Source organism: Maylandia zebra, linkage group LG10 (genome assembly GCF_041146795.1).
Source record: "Maylandia zebra isolate NMK-2024a linkage group LG10, Mzebra_GT3a, whole genome shotgun sequence".
NCBI classification, from domain to species: domain Eukaryota; kingdom Metazoa; phylum Chordata; class Actinopteri; order Cichliformes; family Cichlidae; genus Maylandia; species Maylandia zebra.
The window spans coordinates 16654765-16677759 of record NC_135176.1 but is presented as its reverse complement, the minus strand read 5'-3'; the positions used below and the strand labels follow the sequence as shown (position 1 = coordinate 16677759).

The window sequence follows — 22995 nt, the reverse complement described above, 5'->3', positions numbered from 1 at the left end:
AGTTTTAAACAGCAAAAGCTGGTTACAAAGTGAAAGATTGTTAAGGTTAGAAGTGTGGCTGGTAACTACACCTAAATAGTGGGGCTACCACACAAGATTGGAAGAAAGTTGCTTGGTCTGGCGTGTTTAAATTTTTGCTACAACATCAGAATTTTAGGGTCTGGCGTTATTGGCGAAACTGTGCTGAACATTGGGGGTGTTAAGATCTCTGTCTAAATAAATAAATAAATCTGGGTAAATTCCCAGATGATTAAACATGCAACTATTTTGCTGCTAATAACTGAAATGAGTAAAGAAAATCAACAGCCTATTTATGCAAGATAATTCATAATTTTGTTGGGGGGGGGGGGGTTATATTGGTTGGGTCTGGTTATTGGAGGGGGGTCATAACCCCCCTGGAAAATTACGCCCCTGTCTGACGTAAACAGCATTAAAACATGGATCCTTCCTGCCGCATATCAGTGGTTCAGGCTAGTGGTAGTGGTGGTGGTGTATACCCGCTGCTCCGTGCACAGCCGATATACGTTACTACACAGCCACATTGCTGTAATGGTGCACATAACTGCTGCGGTTTTCTCCTCAACAATAGGTGTCACCACTGACAAAAAAAAGCCTCTACATGAGTGTTTTTATAGAAGAGGAAGAAGCAAAAGAAAAGGCAAATAAATTGTTTAAACCATTTAAATGCCACAGTATTGTTGCTGACCATGCTCATCCATTTATTGCAACAGTGTACCATCCTTTGGGATCTAGTAGGATGAGTGAAAATCATGTCCACAAATCTCAAGCAACTGTGTGACGCTATCATGTCAATATGGTCCAACATCTGCGAGACATGTTTCCAACACCTTGTTGAATGTGTGTGAAGTAAAGAATGGTGTCCAGTCCAGTACTACGTAAGGTAAAGGGCCTAGTGAACGTATCTTTACCTCGGAAAAGAAGAATAAAAAGGCTTTATTGACATTGCACTGTGCAAAATACGAAATTAGGAGGGCAGCTTCTGGTTGGTCTGTTAAAACATTAAACGGCACAGTAATTTTACACAACTAATAATGAATAATTAGATAAATATAAAAACGAATTAGGTCCCTTCACTGCTAACAATATTATTCTCTGGTGACCTTTATTTTTCTTTCATGTTTTCCTATCTTCCTAATTTTATGTTTTCTGCTAATCGATTTATTCATTCATCTCTGCAGACTTAGCGAGAGAATATACTTATTCCTCTTGCATAATTTTCACATATGATTTACCAGGGCACCTGATGGTACACGTCCACGTCATGTGGGAATTACATTATTTACCCACCTTTGCTGACTTCTCACTTTTTACTTTTAGCATTTCCTCATGAAAATGCAATTTTTATCACACCTGACCACTTCGGCTTCCACATCACTCCCTTCTGGACTCAGCCTCCAATTCTCTCATCTTTCTATTGGCATCTATTCCTTGTCCCCATTCCTTCACTAAAAACAAATTTAAATGCAAAAAAGGCAAAACAGCCTTGCATGTCCTCCCACAGGAATGATGTGGAAAAAGGATAAATGAAAGAAAAAAAATCATTGCAATTTCCTTCCAAAAGGCATTTCTTATATAGTCGTTAAGGAAAAATGCATGAAATGATTTTTGATTCTATATTGTTTGTTATAGTCATTTAAGGCTCATGATTTCTTTTTATCAAAGAGCATCACATTTCTGTCAACAGCTCAATATGTAATTATGCACATGTGTGGCCGAAAATTTAAATTTAGCAACATATTTTCCACTCATTAAGCATAAAAATTAGAAAAATTTAAAAAAGCAAAGTAATAATAAGAATAATTCTTTGACATGTTTATGCTTGTGTGTTTCCTCTTCAGTGCATATATATCATAATGACTTCGGACTGTGTATATGTGTTTCTTGTGGAAATGTGAAAAATCCAATGACGATGTAATGTAATGCAATGATTATGGCAAAAATGCTAATCACAAATACAGTCCTATACTGAGGTCACGATTGTTTGTCATGATCATTCATTAATTTTAGAAACAAATGTTTTTATTGCACCGTCGTTGATAGGTTTGTAGCTTAAACCTATTCGCTGGAACGTTCAGGATAATTTAATTACACAGCAAAAGCATTGAACACCAAGTAGGCAAACTTCTTCGTGTTACTCATGCATGAGGGAGACCTGTCTGGAGCCAAGTGTCGTTCCACCCACTTGACCTCCGTCAGACTCTCAGCCAGGTTCCCCATAGCACTCCTTTTATTGAGCTCACATGAATATACATAGGTTCATTAACATATGACGTCTTCATACACACAAAGAGTACCTTGCCTGTGCGTTGCGTAAGTCAAGATGTGATCCTGTGAAGACTCCCCAAAGCTGGTGCCAGGAGTCTTCACAGGGTCCATCTAAACAAAAGGCTCTTAGCCTAAAACTGACATAGCTACGTTTATCCTACCATAAAACAATAAGACAAGGTACGACCTCTTCCCATGCTCCCAGGATGTAGGTGTGAATGCCAGAACACTCTGGAATGCACACAAACATATATATAAACAACACAAGATGACCCAAAGTGCTTCAGAGACAGACATATTAAATTTCAGGGTCTCCAAAAAGTCCTGCTTTAAAACACATGAAAAACTGAAAGGTGTGTTTTGTTGCGCTGATTATCGTGGAAATTAAAAATCACAGTGATTAATAGTCATTACAAATGTTCAAATTGATGATGATTCATATCATAAATTACTTCAACTTTATTTGTATAGTACATTTAAGTGCTTTACAGGTTCACCCCAGCAAAAACACAGATAAGGGACAATAGAAATAAGCTGCCTTTACAAGTAAAAAGTATTGGTAACGATATTGTCATCAGCACCACTGGCCTTGTGTTTACATGGTATTGGATTGATACCAAAATATGCAGAAAACTTCCTGCTGCCGTGTGCAGGGAACAGCTGTGACTGTTGTATGCAGGCATCTGGCGAGGCACTGATTTAGAGAACGCTCAGTTTGCTTTTGCTTTCTGTTTTAACTGGGAGAGCATGCATTTCAAATATGGCTCAATCATGCTCATATAATTGTGGGGACACAAATACATGATCAATATTAAAATTTGAAGAATTGCCCTAGTGTAATGTAATTGCTCTTTACATTGCACTAAACCACAAAACAGGAAAACCAAGTTAAGTGCGAGTTTCTTCAGTGAATAATGATGAAATGTGATCATCATCATAATCTATAGCTTAGCAACCAGATGGTTCTCACAAATTCCCCCAGGCTTCTCAGCATGTGTGCTCACACATGTGGGACACTTGTTTGCTGCTTTGTTGCTGCTATCTGATGACAGAGGAAATGAAGCAGCCAGCTCTCTCACAAAACCAAATCGAAATTTCTATGTCCATGCCAACACAGTGCTCACGTAGCATGTGGCTGTTTATCTAGTCTTAGAGGAGCTAGCTACTGTATGTATAAAAGAAACAAACTAGTACATTCATTTCTGTTGTTAACATACTTAAATAACTATGTTTTTCATTCAGCATAACAGTCCCATGATGTAACTCGTTTATTAAAATAATATGAATGCTTGAAATCGTACTGTGATTTCAAGCATTCATATTGTTCATATTCATATTGTTGCTGAACTACCACTATTCAAAATAAAAACTATTTTCTGTATTGGATGTGATTCAGTCCAACAGTAAACTGAAAATGAAATTCCCACACTAATCATAAAATGTATTTATATGTCTGACTGCAATAAAAACCTTGCAAAAATGCTGGTTTGATGTTTGAGGACAAGATGATAACTTCGAAATAATGACGAGCCATATGAAAAGACACTTCTTTAAAAACATTTAGCAAAAAGTCAGCTTTATTTCTACTTCTACTTGGTTGAATCTTGATTACTTGATGGTTCATTACTTTTCCTCAAACACTTATAGGCCACTAAATGTTTGACATTCTGTTGTCATAATGAGTGTGATTAAAATGATTACATTTACTTGGTACTCCAAGTGTTGCATAAAGAATTTTTAGTAATTCTTAATAAGACATATATTTCACTTGTTCCATTAGTTCATGAACACAGGCTTTGGCCATTCCTAAGTATCTTAAATGGTTTCACACGAGAGAGGACCCAAACACAAGACGCATGAGCCCTGGATATAGTCTAAAATGTAAAACATTATTCCAAAAACAGTGGTTGAGCAGGTGCAGGTAGCATGGCAAACAAAACAGGTGAGGAAAAGTTATTACATGAGAAGATTAAATGGCAACACAAAGGAAACCACAAAGGAACACTAGTACTGCTAAGGTTTGATTTTCAAGACAATCCCACAGGTGTGCTATATATATGCTGGCTGACTGAGAACAGTTGTAGCAGACAGATAGCAGGTGCTAACGAAGGAGGGGCAGACAGTTACATGTGTAGCAGGGAAATTAACAACGACCGAGTAGAAATAACACAAATTGTAAAGTAAGTTTCAAGATTCATAAAGACAATTATAAACAGTAGGTGAAATATTGTATAGCAAAAAGAATGCAATAAAACAAAATACAGATTTTTTTTAAGCACAAATAATCAAATAAAGCAGCATAAACAAGAGGTTTGTGGTGCAAACTGCAGACTTTTGTTATTTGCACCTTTTAATTACTTGACATAATTTTCGGTACAATTTAATTTTTTTTATTTATATGGATATAGTGCATGTGTAGCATTCATTTCGTTGTTTAGTTCCTATTTAATTCAGGAACACTTTACAATATATTCATATTGTTATGCATTTATAACCTGTTACTGTCATGTACATAACAAAATGACAACAAAATTAAAGTAAAGTAAATTTAAAACGTATCCCATGCCAACATGTCAGTCTAAAAACCCATTGCCATAATAAATAGCTCTATAGAGCATTATTAGTTCTTTCACCTTCAGATCACTCTGTTAACCTTGAAGGTGAGGTCAAAGGTCAAATGCTACATGTTATTTTAAGTTGACCTTGAATGCCTTATTGGGTGTATGCCAAAATTTTAGATGGATTGTTAAAAAGACCCCACTCTACACAACTACAAAGTTTTATTAGAATTCATTCAAAACCTTTCACCCTATCACACGCTACCAAATACATAACCTCCTGGGTGGAGGTAATAAAAAGGCATGAGAACTCATTCTGGTTTAAAAACCAAATGAAATGGGTTTTAAAAGGGTCCAATGTTTAGGGGGTCCTGGCATGAGCAGGCAGTTTATTCCACAGTTCAGCGGCAGTTCCTGCAAACTTCCCAATCATGCCTATGTTTAATCTGAAATTGGGACAACTGCGAATTTTTGCTTTGTAGACCTCAGTGATCTACAGAGAGTGTGCAAAGTAAAAAGATCAGAGATGCAAAAAGATGCCAACCCATGCAGCATCTCAAAAACAAACACTGAAATCTTAAAATCAGGTCTAAAACAGACTGGTAGCCAGTTGTATGGAAGCTGAGAGGAGGAACGTGTCGTCTCACTTGCATGTGCCAGTTAAGAGCTGAGCTGCGATATTTTGGACCAGCTGCAGTGAACCGATCAATGACAGGCTGACAGCTGAATAAAGACTGTTACAACAGTAAAGAGTAGATAAAATAAGGCATGCATGACCTTTCTGAAGTTGAAAAACTGTCATGTTTGCATGTACCCAAAGTAAAAAGAACTTAGTTTACAGGGATTTTAGATATATGCATTTTTTTTTCTCTGCCCGTTCTGTTGGTTTTTGTCTTTTGCCCTTCTCCCCTGTCCCTCTTCTCAGCTGTTTCTCTTTCCCTCTTTCTTTCTCCCCTTCTTTCCCCCAGTCAAGTCTGTCCCGTATTCAGTAAGTGAAAATAAAATAAACAATAAAAGGTGAATCAAATGGACCATTACGGCAAGGCTGGGATGGTCAGTTTGGTAAAGTAAATCCGTTGGGCATCTTTCTTTGCCTTTAGACAACAATTCTGATGGCAAAAGAGCCAAACGGGACAGGCCAAAAAAAAAAGAAAAAAAAAAAAAGAGCTGAGCTGCGATATTTTGGACCAGCTGCAGTGAACCGATCAATGACAGGCTGACAGCTGAATAAAGACTGTTACAACAGTAAAGAGTAGATAAAATAAGGCATGCATGACCTTTCTGAAGTTGAAAAACTGTCATGTTTGCATGTACCCAAAGTAAAAAGAACTTAGTTTACAGGGATTTTAGACACTATGGCTTCTCATAAAAAGGAAGTTCCATCAGAAAGAAACTTGAAATCTCCTTTTTGCTTTGTCATGCCAATAACGGCCACTGACGAGAGCCTTTTTCTGTTGGACTTCAACAATCAATCACAGTAAAGCAATTGCAGGACCAAAGGTTTACCGGCAGAATATTGCATAGTAATGAAATGATAAATGGTATTCATTTCACCTGTCAGTGATTTTAATGTTGGACCTGATCAGTGTAAATCTCTGTGTGCATGCTTATCCATGCTCTATGCATCACTCTGCAGTGCCTAATTTAACTGTTAATGTGGGAAATGCGCGCCTATACAAACACACCTGTCAGTAATGAACATTAATCTATCCACAGATAATTTGTGCTTTGTCAGAACATTGGGGAACTGTACAAAAGAGTCACACATATGCACATCCAATTTATATTTATATCCACTAGAAGAAATGAACAGTATTAGATTACAAAATCTTATCAGTCCATAATTGAAGATGTCATGCTGCATTTGCCACAAAAATCTTGCTGTCCATAGACATTTTTCTTATATTTGTGGTTCGTGACCAGAGGAGGAGCCAGACATTTGAAACACCCGGGGCTTAGCCCTAAAGGGTAGTATGCATGTGGGATTTTTTTTTTTTTTTTTTGAGGGGGGGGGGGGGGGGGGGTGTAGAAATGACTGAAAGATTAATAGGCTCTGTTTTGAGTTTTGTTCAAAAAAGAATGACTTCATATAGGGAAATATATATATCACACATGCAGGACACCTTAAACTAGTTTTTTAATTGAGCAGCAAGACAGAACGAAGTCGGGGCTGTATCAAGACACAGGGACTAAACCCCAATTCAACCAGACCCAGAACTGATCCAGAATTAAAACAGGACTACAACAGTTCAAAAGCAGGATTACTGAGGACTTAATCAAGACAGAACCACAATCAGAACTAGATGATAGTAGCACTAAAAATCATCATAGACCTGCACTACACTTATTTATTTAATTCTACCAAAGTACAATATTTAGATTGAGAAAAGTTTATATAATTATTTATCCTTGTTGTGCAAACAAGCCTGCAGAACTTAATAAATATAGAATTTGAAAAATAGCAAACCTAAAAAGAAACACTAGGTACGAGATACATGAGTACCTATGATACAGTGATACTTTTAGTAAGCAACCATTTGACTAACATGTGTGTCTCACCTGCTCTTGTTCATCTCTGTTCTGTCCTCATTCTCCATCTCAATCTCTGCTCCTCTCTCTCCCTCTTTGTGCTGACAATCATCAAATATACAGTTGAAACCAGATATTTACAAACTCTTCAGATCAAAACGCAAACACTTTTTTAATTGTAACATCAAATCAGACTAAATGTTTATTTTTTTAGATTGATAAATATAAAAACATATTTGTTAACTTTAAGAGTAAAGAGAGAAACTGTCTGTGTTTTTTAATTGCAAATGGCACCAAATTGTATTCAAACTGAGCCACACTTATGGAGCTCCACGATTCTTTTCCTGGTGTTTTGGTTGACATCTCTTGATTTTCCCATGTCAAAGAAACAGGCTCTGTGTTTTGCCTTATATGCATCCACAGCTGTGCCACCAGTTTACTCACATGGACTCTACTAACCTATCAGAAGCTTCTTCAGCTCAGAATGGAATCGTCTGGAGTTTTCTTATTAATTAACAATAAACTTAGTGTACATGTACTCCTAAATTTAATGAAAGTGATAAAAAATAGACAGCTCTGTCTCTCTTTATTCTGACATTTAACTAATTCAAAATATATTTCAATATTTATCTAAAACAAAAGTTTACTCTAAATTGATGTTGTACAGTAAAAATGTTTTATGTTTTCTCCCTAAAGTGTAAATATCTGGTTACAAATGTGAATATCCTGCTGTGTACTGAAATTCCTCTTGTTTTGCATAGAAATATACTGAACAACATACAAAGCATAATATATAAAATAACATTTACCTGAGTTTTTTCTTTGAAAGAAGCCTCTAATGTCCATTCTTATATTTCAGTACATAACTGAAACCGAATTAGTCGGGGAGGGTAAGAACTGAAAATATGAAATAAACACACGTAAGCTAAGACTCTCTAAAAAAATAGCATTTGTTCAGCTTTTCATTTCGCCATTTGTTGATTCACTTGAAGAGCAAGTAAAATAATATTGGTCAAGTGATCAGTTTCATATCAATCTTTCGTGATTCACCGTCATATTTACATTATTTGTACGGTACGAATGATTTGCTTTGGTACCTGCTCAAACTTAAGCTCTCCTTAGTATGGCTGGCTCCGTCTCTCCAACAGCGCACTCACGGGCAGCAGCTGCCCCGCCCCCTCGCTCAGTCGCTTAGTGCCTGAGCTTGGATCATACCAATATCAGGGGGGGATTCACGCACAGTCGTAAATTCCCACAGTGTGCACTATGTGCTTCGAATATTGTGTGTACTTTTTGTTTTATACAGTTGTCACCCAGGCATCTAACTATGAAAAAATTACACTCCAAAATACCCCGGGCTTCTGACAAAACAACCCGGGCTTAAGCCCCGTAAGCCACCCCCACGCTCCGCCCCTGTTCGTGACTGATGTATGCTGTCACATACGCACAGCACACACAACAGTTACAAGTGTTAATCGTGTTAAATGACTGAAATGATTACAGTGACTGTGGAATTCCCTGGTGAAAATCAGTGTATAACAATCTGTGTTTCTGTTGTGCACTCCTTGAATTAAAACTAATATTAATTTGCAGCTAATCTTTCAAGTAATATAAAATCGATTTAAAGTCCAAATATAAAAACAACCCCAGACTGGAACACTGGTAAGTGATCTCAATTATAAGATGATGACATTTTGTGCAAGAAAACATCCCCTGCATGTTTAGAAAAGTGGTGTTCATCATTGACATTTACATTTGAAGTCTATAAGCCATCTGTGACAATCTGGTCACACGGGGCTGGTTGGGATATAACTGGAATATCAAAATGATTGATGTCCATCCAAGCTGAATAACTTATTTCTCCTTGTCAGTTGAAGTGCACAGTGACAGCGCTGGGCTGATGGACACACACCGAAGCCACATGGGAGCGCACAAAAGAATCCATGTGTACATGGTTTAGCTAGAAATACATTTCTGGTGTGCTGTGCATCCTGTACTTTTGACATGGTTTGACAGTTATATGAGACACAGTAAGCTCCCACAATCCCTTTGAGATATGTCTGCGAATTTGCCACGCAAGAGGCCTTTGTCTTTTGTCATCACCACTGACAAGGAATGGGAATGATCAGTAGTTGTTTCACCTCATGAGCACAAAAGTTGTCTTTCAAATCACCTCTGTAGGTGTCAGCAGATGAAATACTGGGTGAGCCAAAAATATGAAAAGTAGAAGGTGAAAGACAGTAAGACCTGGTGAAGCTCTGCCATGTTTATCTGGACATTTGTGTTGTTTTCGTTTCTTTTTGGGGGGCAAACGTCTTTGAAATAAGTACAACATCTCCAAGTAATGCACCTACTAGTGTCTTTGGTTCCCACTTTTTGTATAACTGATGATTATTCATGGAAAATGGTTATTAAGTTGAGCTTGCATGAAACAACTCTGCACTTTAAGTGAGCTGTTAAAGAATCCAGCAGTGAGGATTCTGTTGAGAGAACTAATCCCAACTTAACATGCATACATGAACATGGAGACTTAGTATAATCAACAATACCTAAAGCTTAGCGCAAAATGGAGAATAGTATGGAATGAACTGCATTTTAGATTAGATATGTGCAGGCAGAGCAGTACACCGTCTGACAGCGGGAGCCTGTGAGTCTGAGCTCAGGGCAAACAAAACCCTGATTTAAAAAAGAGAAAAAAAAATATCTCAGCACACATTTGCAAATCGCCACAGGTGTTTGCAAATCTACCGTGGCACAACTCTAAAAGCGTAGCAAAAAAATTACGTGTAAAAAGACCTCCAACTGAAAGGGGCCTGTGTTGACACATTCCCTGCTCTGAATAGCAAATCCACTACAGATTTAGAGACTATTTTAACATTTAATTTAGATCTGATTGCACGCATGGGCTGAGATTCAGTTTCACATCTGTTTGCAGATATTTCTGCCAAAGAATGTCCCAACAACTTTCCAGCTAAAAACATGGATGAAAACAATTCAAATCAGCAGCTGGGGTAACATCAATGCATTGTCTTTTTCTTGTGCATCATTTCATTTCATTTATTTATTTTGCTTCACACATGGTACAGCAGTAATTCATTTCCCATACACAACCTTCCTTTCAATTAAAGTAACACTTTCCATGCATGAAAAGGAGCAGTAAGAAGAATAAATTCTTATTGACACCTGCCCCTTATCTGTGACAATACAAGTAGGCAACCAAAATTACACTCTGAGAATATTCTGCACATAACAAAACAAAACCAACAGAACAATATACTCAACAATGAGCAATACCACTAAATATCAAACTAAAAGGATCATTTTTTCTACAATTAAATTCTATTATTTTCAACTTCTTCATACTGGTTTATCATTTTATTCTTATAGCAGATTTTAAATTGAGAAACATTTGTACAACACTTAAGATGATCATTGAGAGAATTCCAGTTTCTTATGCCTATGACTGTTGGACACATTTGCCTTTGTGTGGTTTGAGCAAACCGATGCTTAAAATAAAACTTCCTTCTGCCGTCCCCATTTTCTGAACACAATACAAATAAACTTTGTAACTTAAGAGGTAGTGTTTTATTTTTTGCACTAAACATAATAATTAATGTCTGTAATTTCACTATATCTTCTAGTTTTAATAATTTCGATTTTATAAACAAACTATTAGTGTGTTCTCTATATTTAACATTATGCATAATTCGAAGCGCTCTCTTCTGTAATAAATATAATAGTTTCATATTAGTCACGTATGTATTCCCCCATACTTCAACACAATAACTCAGATAGGGTAGAAACAATGAAAAATATATTATTCTCATTGTCTTGTAATCTAATATATATCTTACATTACCCAGGATATAAATACTTTTAGCAAATTTTTTTTTTATGTTCAATATGAGGTTTCCATGTTAACTTGTCATCCACTATTACACCCAGAAAACAGAATTCTGTCACTCTTTCAATTAATACTTTTCCTCCTTTACACAGTTTCCGAATATCATAAACTTTCAGCGATAACTTATTTACATCAAACCATTTTTTTATTTTTTTCATTTCAGTAACCATAATTTTAACCAATTCTTTCAAGTTTTCTCCGGAACAATAAAAATTTGTATCGTCTGCAAACAAAACAAAATGTAACATTTTTGACACATCACAAATGTCATTTATATATAAATTAAAAAGTTTTGGTCCTAAAACAGAACCTTGAGGGACCCCACATTCTGTTTTCATTCTATCAGATGAATTGCCTAAACACTGCACATACTGAAACCTATTATCTAAATAACTGCTTAACTTAGAAATCAACATGGAGTGTTGCAGAGTGTCAAAAGCTTTTTTTCAATCAATGAATACCCCTATAGAATATTTATTATTATGTGCTGCTGATGAAATGTCTTCAATAGTATTCACTAATCCTATTGCTGTTGATCTGTTCCGTCGAAATCCGTACTGACTTTCGCTTAACAGTTGATGTTTTTCAATGAAACTATCAAATCTTTGTGCAAAGAGTTTTTCAAGCACTTTAGAAAACTGTGATAGCAATGATACTGGTCTATAATTATTAAAACTATGACTGTCTCCTGATTTATAAAGGGGAGTAACTTTTGCCACTTTCATTCGGTCAGGAAATACACCCGTATAAAATGAGAGATTAAAAATTTAACAGAGAGGTTTGATTATACAATCCAAAGTCTTTTTTCCGATGACCATATCTAACCCATCACAGTCTCTCGATGTCTTGTTTTTAGATTTTGCTACAATAGCTATGATTTCCTTTTCAGTGATTTCCCCTAAAAACATAGACTGTACCACTCTGCTATCTCCTTTCCATTCGTCACTCCATTCTGAATCATCCTGTTTTCTAATTACGTTTGCCAGGTTAGGCCAAATATTTACAAAAAAGAATTAAATTAATTTACCACTTAATTCATATCACTTATGACCTTATTTTTCTTATTAAAGGTAAATTTAAAGATGTATATTTATTACCCAATATGTTTTTAAGATATTTCGCGTACCCTTAACATTATTTTTGTTTTTGTAAAATAATTTATTATAATACTCTTTCTTAGCCTTTCTGATCATTAATACTAACTTATTTTTTATAAACTTTATATTTCATTTCAGCAGGCTTTGTTCTAAGTTTTATATAATCTCTATACAGTTTATTTTTCTTTTTACATGCATTTTCTAATCCTTTTGTTATCCATGGTTTACCAGTAGTTTTCTTTTTCTTTTGCTTATATAATACCAGTGGACAGTGATTTTCATACAAAACCAGATAAGTATTTAAGAATATCTCGTATGCAGCATTGACGTCATTTACATAAACCTCATTCCAATCTTCTTTCATAAGATCTTGCCTGAACTCATTTATTGCATCATCATTTCTAATTCTTATATATCTGTCCGCACACACTTCCTCCTTTCGTGTCATTTTATAATCGAAAGTAACAAAAATAGGTAAATGATCACTTATGTCATTTATGACAAGACCACTTATAATGTTGCTTTCCAAGCAATTAATGAAAATGTGATCAATTGAAGTAGCTGACTCTTCAGTTATTCTACTAGGTTTAGTAATCAGAGGGTAGAACCCTCTTCCAAATAATAACTCAATCTGATGATGTCTTATGATTGGACATTAAAAAAAAAACAATATTATAATCCCTGCAAATACAGAATGTCTTATTTCCCTTTACCTTGCTCAATAAATCTTCTACTACATCTGTGAATGTTTCTATCAGTGTCCCAGGCCTCCTATACATACAAGTAACAATTATATTACTCTTTCTTTCCATTTCTATTTCTACTGTCACACACTCCACAGACATATATTCAACATGTTTACATTTCAAATCACTATCAACAAAAAGTGCCAAACCTCCTGCCTTCTTATTAGATCTATTTATATGATATAATTCATACCCATCAATGTGAAAGTCCCAACCCCGTTCCTCATCTACCCATGTTTCTGATAGTGCTATCACTTTAAACTTGCCTTTCAGATTATTCAAAAAATCACTGATCAGAACAAAACTTTTATAGAGGCTTCTACAGTTGAAATGAATTAATGAAAATGTATTACCCAAGTCAACATTATCCCTAAATCGATTCTCATAATACTCGCATGTAACATTAATTGCATTAAGCACATTCCTTTCTGGATCTATATTATTTTCAAAATCATGTAATTTGTAATCCGAATCTTCAGTCATTGTGATTGGGTATTCTTTAAATGTCTGTAATCCTTATGACATAACATGTATTTCACAACGCATAATCAATCCCAGTTCCATATCCACCTGCAGCTTCACACTAATACTCTTCCAGTCTACTGTCTCATACCTTGCCATTTTCCCCCTCTGACAGTTGAAAATAGTGTCTTTTATTGAATACGTTCGGCTAGTTGTTAGCAAACACATCATAACAGACCTTCTGCCGTCCGACTGCAACAGTGTAATCATCCCCCGTAGTTGTCCAAATCATGAAGATCCCTGATCATTACAACCTTGGCTTCTTCTGGTGTTCCGTTGAGCTTTATCATCACTTTGCAATTTCTTGTCCATGTTGCTTGGATTTTTTTTTCTTTACGCATGATACGGGCTTGTCTGGCAATATCGGCGTTCTTTTTTGTGAGATGTCCACTCCCTTTCAGTTGTCTAGACTGCCTCAGTAGCTCAATTTTGTGTTTTCGATTCACAAATTTTACTACTATTGCTGGAGGTGCGCCGGCATTCTTTCTGGGGAGGGTATAACACGCCGCGATGTTGTTGCTATGCAGGGGAAGTTTTTTATTCGCAAAAAACTCCACTACCTGACGGTCTAATGTTTGTTGCTCCTCCACCGGGGGCTCATCTCCACCAGACCTCCTCCTCCTTAATCTCCTCCAAATCTTCTTCAATTTTTCTCATCGTTTCCATTTTCTCCTTTTTGTTTGTTTATGTTTTGTTTCAAGCAAAAGATATTTGACTTAGAATTAACCACACAACCTATTCTGAGACGCCAATCTGGCTGTAGCTATATCATTGAGATATAGCGACCGTACCATTCTTTGAATTGGGCAGGGGACTAGCCAGAAAAAAAGCCAAAAAAAGACTTGGATGCCCCAAGAGCTGTGTCCACACTCCTGCCCTTCTACTCTGTCAAAACAGTGACTCTGCCATTTGTGATAAAACTTTGTCTGGGATGAGGCAATCAGCTGTGGGCAGAGGGTAGAAACCGTTTGTAATCTCTGTCTTCACAGCCAACAAGCACACCATGCTGGACCTGCTGAGATAGGGTCCTAGTTCACTGAAAAGTGCATCCCATGTAGTAGTCAGTAACTGGTCAAGGTGGACAATGTTCAGTGCAAGACAAAACTCCATTATTAAAATAGTTTCAACAAGGGTCCTTTTGCATGGTGATCATCCTAAGTGACTAGTGACAACAATGGAAATGAGGATATATATAGTTTTGGTAATGGTTTTATTCCATTTTCTAGATGTACTGCAGAGTTGTCAGTACAGTGACTGACACTAAAGACTGAGCATTTGCAGGCAAACGTTTAGAAAGAGAAGATGACAGCTGAATTCATCATGCTCACATTTGAGGGTCAGGCTAGTGCTAAGAGAGCAGCAGTTATGGTGTTTGTGATGCGAGTCAACACATGATCGGAGAGCACATTTCTGCAAATGTATATCATAGAAATGACAGCGTCTCCTTATATCTTCCTCTACAGGTAATGTGTTTGTGGTGAGTCTGGCATTTGCTGACCTTGTGGTAGCCTTCTACCCCTACCCTCTGGTTCTCTACGCTCTTTTCCATGATGGATGGGCTCTGGGAAACACACAATGCATGGTAAGACCACAGAGCTTTCAGCTTGTTTCAGTTTACCACCACTACAGCAGCAATAAGCATACTCCCAGCACAGTCTGACAAAAACACTTCACTCTCTTTCTTTCTGTTCAGGTCAGTGGTTTCCTTATGGGGCTCAGTGTCATCGGTTCCATTTTCAACATCACTGGAATTGCGGTGAACAGATACTGCTATATCTGCCACTCATTCGCATACAGTCGGCTATACAGCTATCGCAACACTTTGATGTTTGTTGCCTTAATTTGGCTGCTCACCGTAGTGGCCATTGTCCCGAATTTCTTCGTTGGTTCCCTGCGTTATGACCCGCGAGTTTACTCCTGCACCTTCGCCCAGAATGTCAGCAGTTCCTACACAGTGGCAGTAGTGGTGGTTCACTTTCTGGTTCCCATTGCTGTGGTTACCTTTTGTTATTTACGCATTTGGGTACTTGTTATTCAGGTGAGTTTCCAGGCTCTCTACATTAATATTTACAGTCTCAAAAATTATATTAAAGCTTTTAGAACAAAGCAATACCACCAACAAAACCAGTAAATACAATACCAGCTGTAAATAATACAGAAACACCAAGAGTAGAATAGAAAAATGTGATGATTTTATGTTTAAACCCTGGATAATTGACCCATTACTTGCTGAGTGTACATTATAAATAGTTTCATGTACTGAAAGACTCATCACAGTCCATAAAATCCTTGGTTGACATTTAAATTTCAATTAATGATTAGAGCAATTTTTTTTTTTTTAATTAAAGCTACAAAAAACAAGGTTAGTGCGTATTTGTGTTTCTGTGTGGGTTAGTGAATGTACAGTCAATAAAAATACTGCGCCGAAATTTTTGTAATTTTGTTGCTGTAAACCACTGCATTAGACTTTAAATCAAACAGTCAAAATATGATTGAAATGTGACCTTCAGCTTGAATTCAAAATAGTTTAACAAAAGGACTGCATCAACTATTTATGAATCATAGCCATTTTTGTAGTCCCCCCCCAAAAAAATAAATAAATAAATAAAAATAAATAAATAAACCAGTTAAAAATCAACAATGTGACACATACTTAAATAGAATGATTGAAGAACTTCATAATATCTAACCGACTCAAGAAAGAGTTTGATGCAGCACTTCCAAACCGTGATCAAAATACACTGTCATAAATGTAAATACGGAGGGTTTACAGCAAAATGCAAACTACTTATTACACTCCAGAACAAGAATGCTAGATTAGACGGCCACAAAACATCTGCATAGAAAGGTTAACTTGTGCCAGAATAATAATAAAATGTATACTATTGAGAAGGAAAGGAAGCGCTCATGACCTGAAACATACCACAGTATGGTATAGAGATGTCTGGCAAAGAAATTGCATATTCTAAGTGGCCAAGTCGGTCACCTGATCTCAGCCCAATAGAGCAATAAAAATAATCCTTCCTTTTAAGATCATGTTAGTTTGTCCAGTTACTTTTGAGCCTCTGAAAATGGGGTACCTTGTATAAAATTGGCTGTAAATACTAATCTGTTAATGCAATATTTTTGTTACAGCCCTTTGAATAAAAGCTGGAAGTCTGCACTTCAAAAAGCTCACTTCATAAAAATGCATTCTCAGCAAAGAATTTTTCATTCACATCATTTACAATTATGTCCAATATGTTTTCTTCATGTCCAGGTGCGTCGTAAAGTGAAGACAGAAGAAAGCCCTCGCCTGAGACCGAGTGACTTGCGGAATTTCATCACCATGTTTGTGGTATTTGTGTTGTTTGCCATTTGCTGGGCTCCACTTAACCTGATTGGCTTGGCGGTGGCGATTGATCCGTCCCGCGTGGCTCCTCGTATCCCTGAGTGGCTTTTTGTAGTCAGCTACTTTATGGCCTACTTCAACAGCTGTCTGAACGCCATAATCTATGGCTTACTGAACCGAAATTTCAGGAATGAGTACAAACGCATTGTCACCTCCGTCTGGGTGACTCGGCTCTTCGTGACGGAGACTTCACGAGCCGTCACGGACGGAAGGAGCATGAGGAGCAAGCAATCGCCGCCTCCGCCGCTCAATAACAACGAGTCAGTCAGAGATCGCACAAACAAAGAATGAAGTCTGAATTCATGAGCCTATTAAATGCTAATTCCTGTTTTGTGTTACATCCAGGTAGTTGTGCAGCTAAAGAGTATTAAGTAATGAATGAAACTGAAAGACATGGCTTTGTTTTCTTGTAGTTTATCAAGATATGAAGAATTCTATCATTTAAACTCAGAGTTTTTACCAGTGATAGGTTTTAATAACTGTGATTTGCGTCAATGGAGCAAACCCTTTAGAGATTATATCTGACAGCTAAGCCATGTATTGCAGTTTCATGTTGTTATTACTCTAACAATCTGAATGACACATTACTAAAATGTGATATCCTTTAATGTCTGCTGCTGTAGACTTTAAGACATAATTCACCAAACTGGGTGGCAATGGTAACCACACACTTGTCTTTAGTAACTTCAGAAGCCTCAAATCGTAAAACTCGCCTCACCTGAACGTCAGATTAGTACAAGAGGAAATGATGTCTCACTGTTGATAATATACAGTATAATATCAGTTTGATAGAGTTTTATATGGTGAAAGTGCTAAGCCTAAATGCTGCAGTAGCATAATACTTAATACTGCCTGGTTTGACCTTCTTGCACTGCGAACAACAGGAAACAAAATCTTAGTAATAAACATGACAAATTAATTCAGGTGATGGATGGCACAAAACAAGTTGAGAGAAAAACTAGCATCAAACCATGTAATATGTGCTAATTGACATATCTGTTTTATTTTAGTGCACATGATGTAGCTTGTGGAGGATACCTGTGTGTCTGCTGATGCTGCTCAACCAATCAGTCACTCAACAAATAAGCTATGCTTCATATCTGCTATAGTTGGTGTGATATGGCTATCTAGGCTTCTTGTAATACCGAAGAAAAGACCCAAACATATACTTGTAAATTAGAGAAATTTCTATAAGTTCTATAAATGTGAAATAAAACTTATTTAAAAAAATTACATAAGGTGACCAGAAATGGTCATTTTGCATCATAATCAGTTTTGATACTACAGGTATTATGTTATAGTGAACCTTTTGTACTTTTGCTAAGGTAGAAACTCGGTACACACAGCATTAAATCCATCTGAATCTACAGAAATAAAAGTGCAATGCAATAACTTATTCAGTTTCATCAAATATCCAAGTGCAGCAAATGGACAGTTCCCTGTGGACACTTTCCTATGCAATTCAAAACACACTGTGCGCTCCAATCCAAGTTCTCCAACATAAGTTGCATCTGAAAACAGTATTAAGTTAACTCAGCTAGTTCCTAACCTTAGCACGTCCATATTTCAAGAAGATGTCATGGTATATTTCTGATTTGCCGCACTGCTGCTCTCTAGACCGCATAATAACAAAAAGACTGAGACACACAACAAGTTCATGAAGCTGTTCTCCTTTCACTGCTAAAGCCCTGCGAATGCAGCAAGCAGTTTAGACTGGGCTCAGGTTCCTCTGCCTCCTACATCATATGCTGTGCAGTACGATGTAGTGGTGATATGTTTATTTATGCTGAAATACTTATGCAAAGCTTTAGCTTTTCATTTAATAGGTAATTTAGTATCTTTGTTTATTAATGCTGTTCGTGATAATTTTTTATTTAAAAAAAAAAGCTGAATTCACCATGGATACACGTCGATGCTTTCATTGTGGAAAGTAAAACAAAGAAAAGCAATGAGAGTACATTAGTGAAATGTAAGGAGCGGGTCACTTGCTTGTATTAAATTTGACAGGAGGATGACACTCATTGCCTCTTATCAGTAAACAGTGTTTTATACATCGTAGATGTCCGAGTAAGTTCTGTTCATATCCGTTTTCCCATCTCAGGGTGCCTACTGAACATTTTTCTTGTGATATGTTTTGTTGTCCAAAACATTTGCAGTTCATTAGCTACCTTACGAGGGAGTCCGAAGACATTTCAAAGGGATATTTTGTAAATTAGTGTTAGTGTTGTTTTTACCTGTGCTATGATGTTATCAGAGATGTATTAAAATGTGTTTTTTATGTATATTTGAAACTCAACAACCCCATATAATAACTATATTATTGGATTACTTTTATCATCTCTTCCCATTAACCCCATTATAGTGCATCTAAAACAACCTCTAAGGTAACTGACACGAACATTGCATCACTAAAAAATTCTAAGAATGGTGAAATAAGATGTGCATTAAAATGTAACAGATTTGTTTTTCTGCTTTTCTCTGACATTTAAATGCACTGTTGGTGCACATTCATGTGTTCCTATACAGGCTGACGTGTGCAAAGCCAGACGCTCACAGATGCCGAGCTCAAAGTTATACCACAAAGACAGAAGTGTAAACCTAACAGACAGAGAGGGAATATTTCAAAGCAAACACTGAAATATGTGGTGCAGAAAAGGGAAGGCGGGGAAGAATAGTAGTGGTTTATTATTTTGTGTTTGAAAGGAAAACATATGGAGGGACTGTGCGGCTTCTTTGGGAACAGAGGAATTGGGAAGGTCACTTCCCCATCAGGGAAGCAGAAGTGGTGCCCAGGTCACTGGAGGGAAGAGAAAGTTGTAAAAACAACAACTAGAAAGGCGATGCTGGTATTGACAGAGAAAACTAATCTGGAGAGTGTTTTAGATGCACTTGGAGGGAGCTAAAGACTTCAGTTCAAACCAAAGAAATGGATGTAGGTGAAGGGGGTTATGTGCACATACACTTTATCATGATGTTGCTGGGGGACATTTTTAGAATACCTTCAGTCCCTAAAGTTTTTCTTTTTGTTTTTTCTTCAATTTAAAACTACTGCCTTATAGTTAATACAATCGTGTCAAACTTTTAAATATTATACGGCAAGTGCCATAGTGTCTATTAATAATGAACCCATTCAGCAAACCTGGTTTGCCTCCATACTGCTTCTTTTTATGTATTCAGGACAGCTGTCTTTAGAAAGTTTTCTCTGCAGCATTGCACATAAGTTCATATGCAGACCTCAGGCAGGAGACTAAATTGCTGAAACACAAGAACAAGTGTTATCTTTTTTTTTTTTTCCTTTGTGTCTTTGTCTTGTATACACTAGGGCAAAATTATGTAGCTTTGTTCATTTATGTTCCCTGCGCTCGCAGTGTGGGCCTATTTCTCCATGCCACCAAATATTACACATTCCTTGATAAATTAATGGTTTGCTGTAATTAAAATGCTGTTTTCCATCACCTACAGCACACCCTCACCAGCTTTACTTTTAAAACCAGCCACCATACTGCAGTTTCTCATCGGGCTTTACCACATGGCAGCAAGGTGATTCATCAATCCTCTTAAATCATGTAAATTGTAAGATGAGTTTTTACATTGGCATGGTAACAGATAACTATCTTGAATGCACAGCTATTCCTAGAGGTCCTTATATTAAAGGCATCCTACTTTTTGATCACCATGCTGGACTGTGTTTGCACCAGGTGAGATGCTGCAGCAAAGGGATAAATTGGTGCGTTCCAGCAGAAGTTATCAGTGCGATTGTGCTACGTGTAATTGTAGATGAATCAAAACAACATTTTAAATTCTGAGTCACACAACTTTGGAATTGAAAAAGCTATTTTCGGCTTACTTATGAATGATTTACATACAATTTTACCTCAAAAAGTGAATACGCAAAGTAAACAGTGACGATCGTCACTCTGTTTTTCATTGGAAGATTAAAGCCAAGGTTTCTGTGTGCAACTAATCACTTTGAGTGCAGTGCTAAATGAGATGACACACACTGTCTGTCTGTCAGTATGGTGTTGGAGTCTCTCTCACACCTTCCCCAAATACTGTACGCAATATTAACGCACTATTGACTTTCTAGTAAAAGAGGAATGTCCTAATCATTTTAAATGATCATTTCCACATTGTGATCTGTAGCGTGAGCCCAGGTGCCAGTTTGCATTTGAAAAAGCGAATACCCATTTGGCAGTGTAAACACATTCATCATTCATTCGCTTTACATCTTTCAACAGATGGGTTTCCAAATTACAGGCTACTACACAGATCACAAGATATTCCCAAATTATAACTTGATGAAGTCAAAATTTCATAAAATTAAATGAATCAGAGAGAAACACTCATATGGTGAATACACTTATTAAAGCCGTTACTCGTTAAGCCTTCATAGCCTTTTAATGACTGCCGTGCAGCAGGCTGGCAAGCAAATATTAAAAAAGGTATCCACGAAATCTGAGCTACAAGCCTACATGACACATTATGCCTCATATAAAGTTTTTATTGATTGAGGGATATTGGCACATGATGAACACGTTAACCCTGAGATGTCACTGTTCCTGTCTTTTATTTTGATCTGCACAAATTTCACAGCATTCGGTTTTGCATGTGTGTGAGTGCGTGTCTGTGTGTCACTAATAGATTATTTAAGAGCATGACAACACCAGCCGAAAAGGATGAAAGACTGCTCAAATTACAAGCAAAGCACTTTCTCGAAGAGGAAAATAAAATGATAGGCTTGGGAACATAACTGAATGCACTTACAGTATCCTGTAAAGGACATAAAAAAAATCAAACCACAGAAAGGGAGAGAGAAAAAACCTTGTGTATGCACCTTTTGTACTGTTTACATATAAGAAACCCTATATGTGTCATTTACAACTGTGACTACGACAACAATAATTAAATATTTGCAAAGCACAAGTGCTTTTCAACTGATTAACTTTTATGCTCAGTGGCCACTTAATCGTCTGCAGCTCATTAGACACTTTTCGTTTGTCTGCTGCCTGCAGTGATGAACTCAATCATCTAAATCTTTTCAGTCTTACAAAAGAAGTTGTGCTCATGCTGACCAGGTGCTGCAAAAGATGGAGAATTTATAAACAGTTTGTAACTATTTAAATGTGGCAACTGACTGTGTATCTTAATGTCCTAAATGGCTTTTGTGAAATTTTTTTAAAATGCTTTATTACTTTTTTTTGGTGTGAAACGCCACCAGATTAAGCAGGACAGTTGCTATGTTACATTTCAGGTGTGTAGCCACTTGACTACTTGTGTCATGATAAATGTTTTCTGTTCCAGAGGCTGTGTGAATGTGCATGCTTGTCTGATGTTATTTATGACTGACACTAATTGGCATGAATTCACAAATGGGGGCAGGATGCCCAGAGGTCTGAGTCTGAGTAACCAAAGGGAAATCTGTGGAATGTAACGAAATGTAAAATTTCATCACAAAAAAAAAAGAAAAAGGAAAAAAAAAAAAGACAATGTTGTGATACTGAGTCTGCTTAAAATGAACTGTGTGTAAAAAGAAAAAAAAAAACAACCCATGAATTATATGTACAATTCTCCTAAAACACAATGTTATGGAAAATAAAATTCATATATCATGCTTTGTTGGATTTAGTCATTGATGTGTTGTTTTTTTTTTTTTTTTTAAATCGGCATATTTTAGAAAAGTGCTTCCCAGCACTTTGTTCAATTCAATTCAATTTTATTTTATTTATATAGCACCAAATCACAACAAAAGTTGCCTCTTGTTCCATATAATATTTCAGCATGCAGCTAAAAAGGTTTCTTAAAAGCCTGAATTGACTAAAAAATGACTCATCTCTGTGTAGATGTGTGATTATGAACTTTTTAAGGGTCATTTTTCTTTTTATGAGACACCCTCTTACTCTCCTAAGGTTTAGAATTATGACTGACCTGGGGCTGGAAAGCTTTTGCCAGCTTGTGGTGCATA

General features: G+C 36.7%; 1 protein-coding gene across 1 annotated transcript in view; it reads left to right on the top strand.

The window, feature by feature from the left end:
* The window catches only part of mtnr1bb (melatonin receptor 1Bb), a 54012-nt gene extending 31365 nt beyond the window's left edge, over positions 1-22647 (top strand). The window contains exons 2-4 of the mRNA XM_004550047.4: positions 15106-15224; positions 15336-15680; positions 16902-22647. Coding sequence (XP_004550104.1) covers positions 15106-15224; positions 15336-15680; positions 16902-17324 — 887 coding nt within the window. The 3' untranslated portion in view covers positions 17325-22647. The remainder of the gene's footprint in view (positions 1-15105; positions 15225-15335; positions 15681-16901) is intronic.
* Positions 22648-22995: the final 348 nt, after the last annotated feature.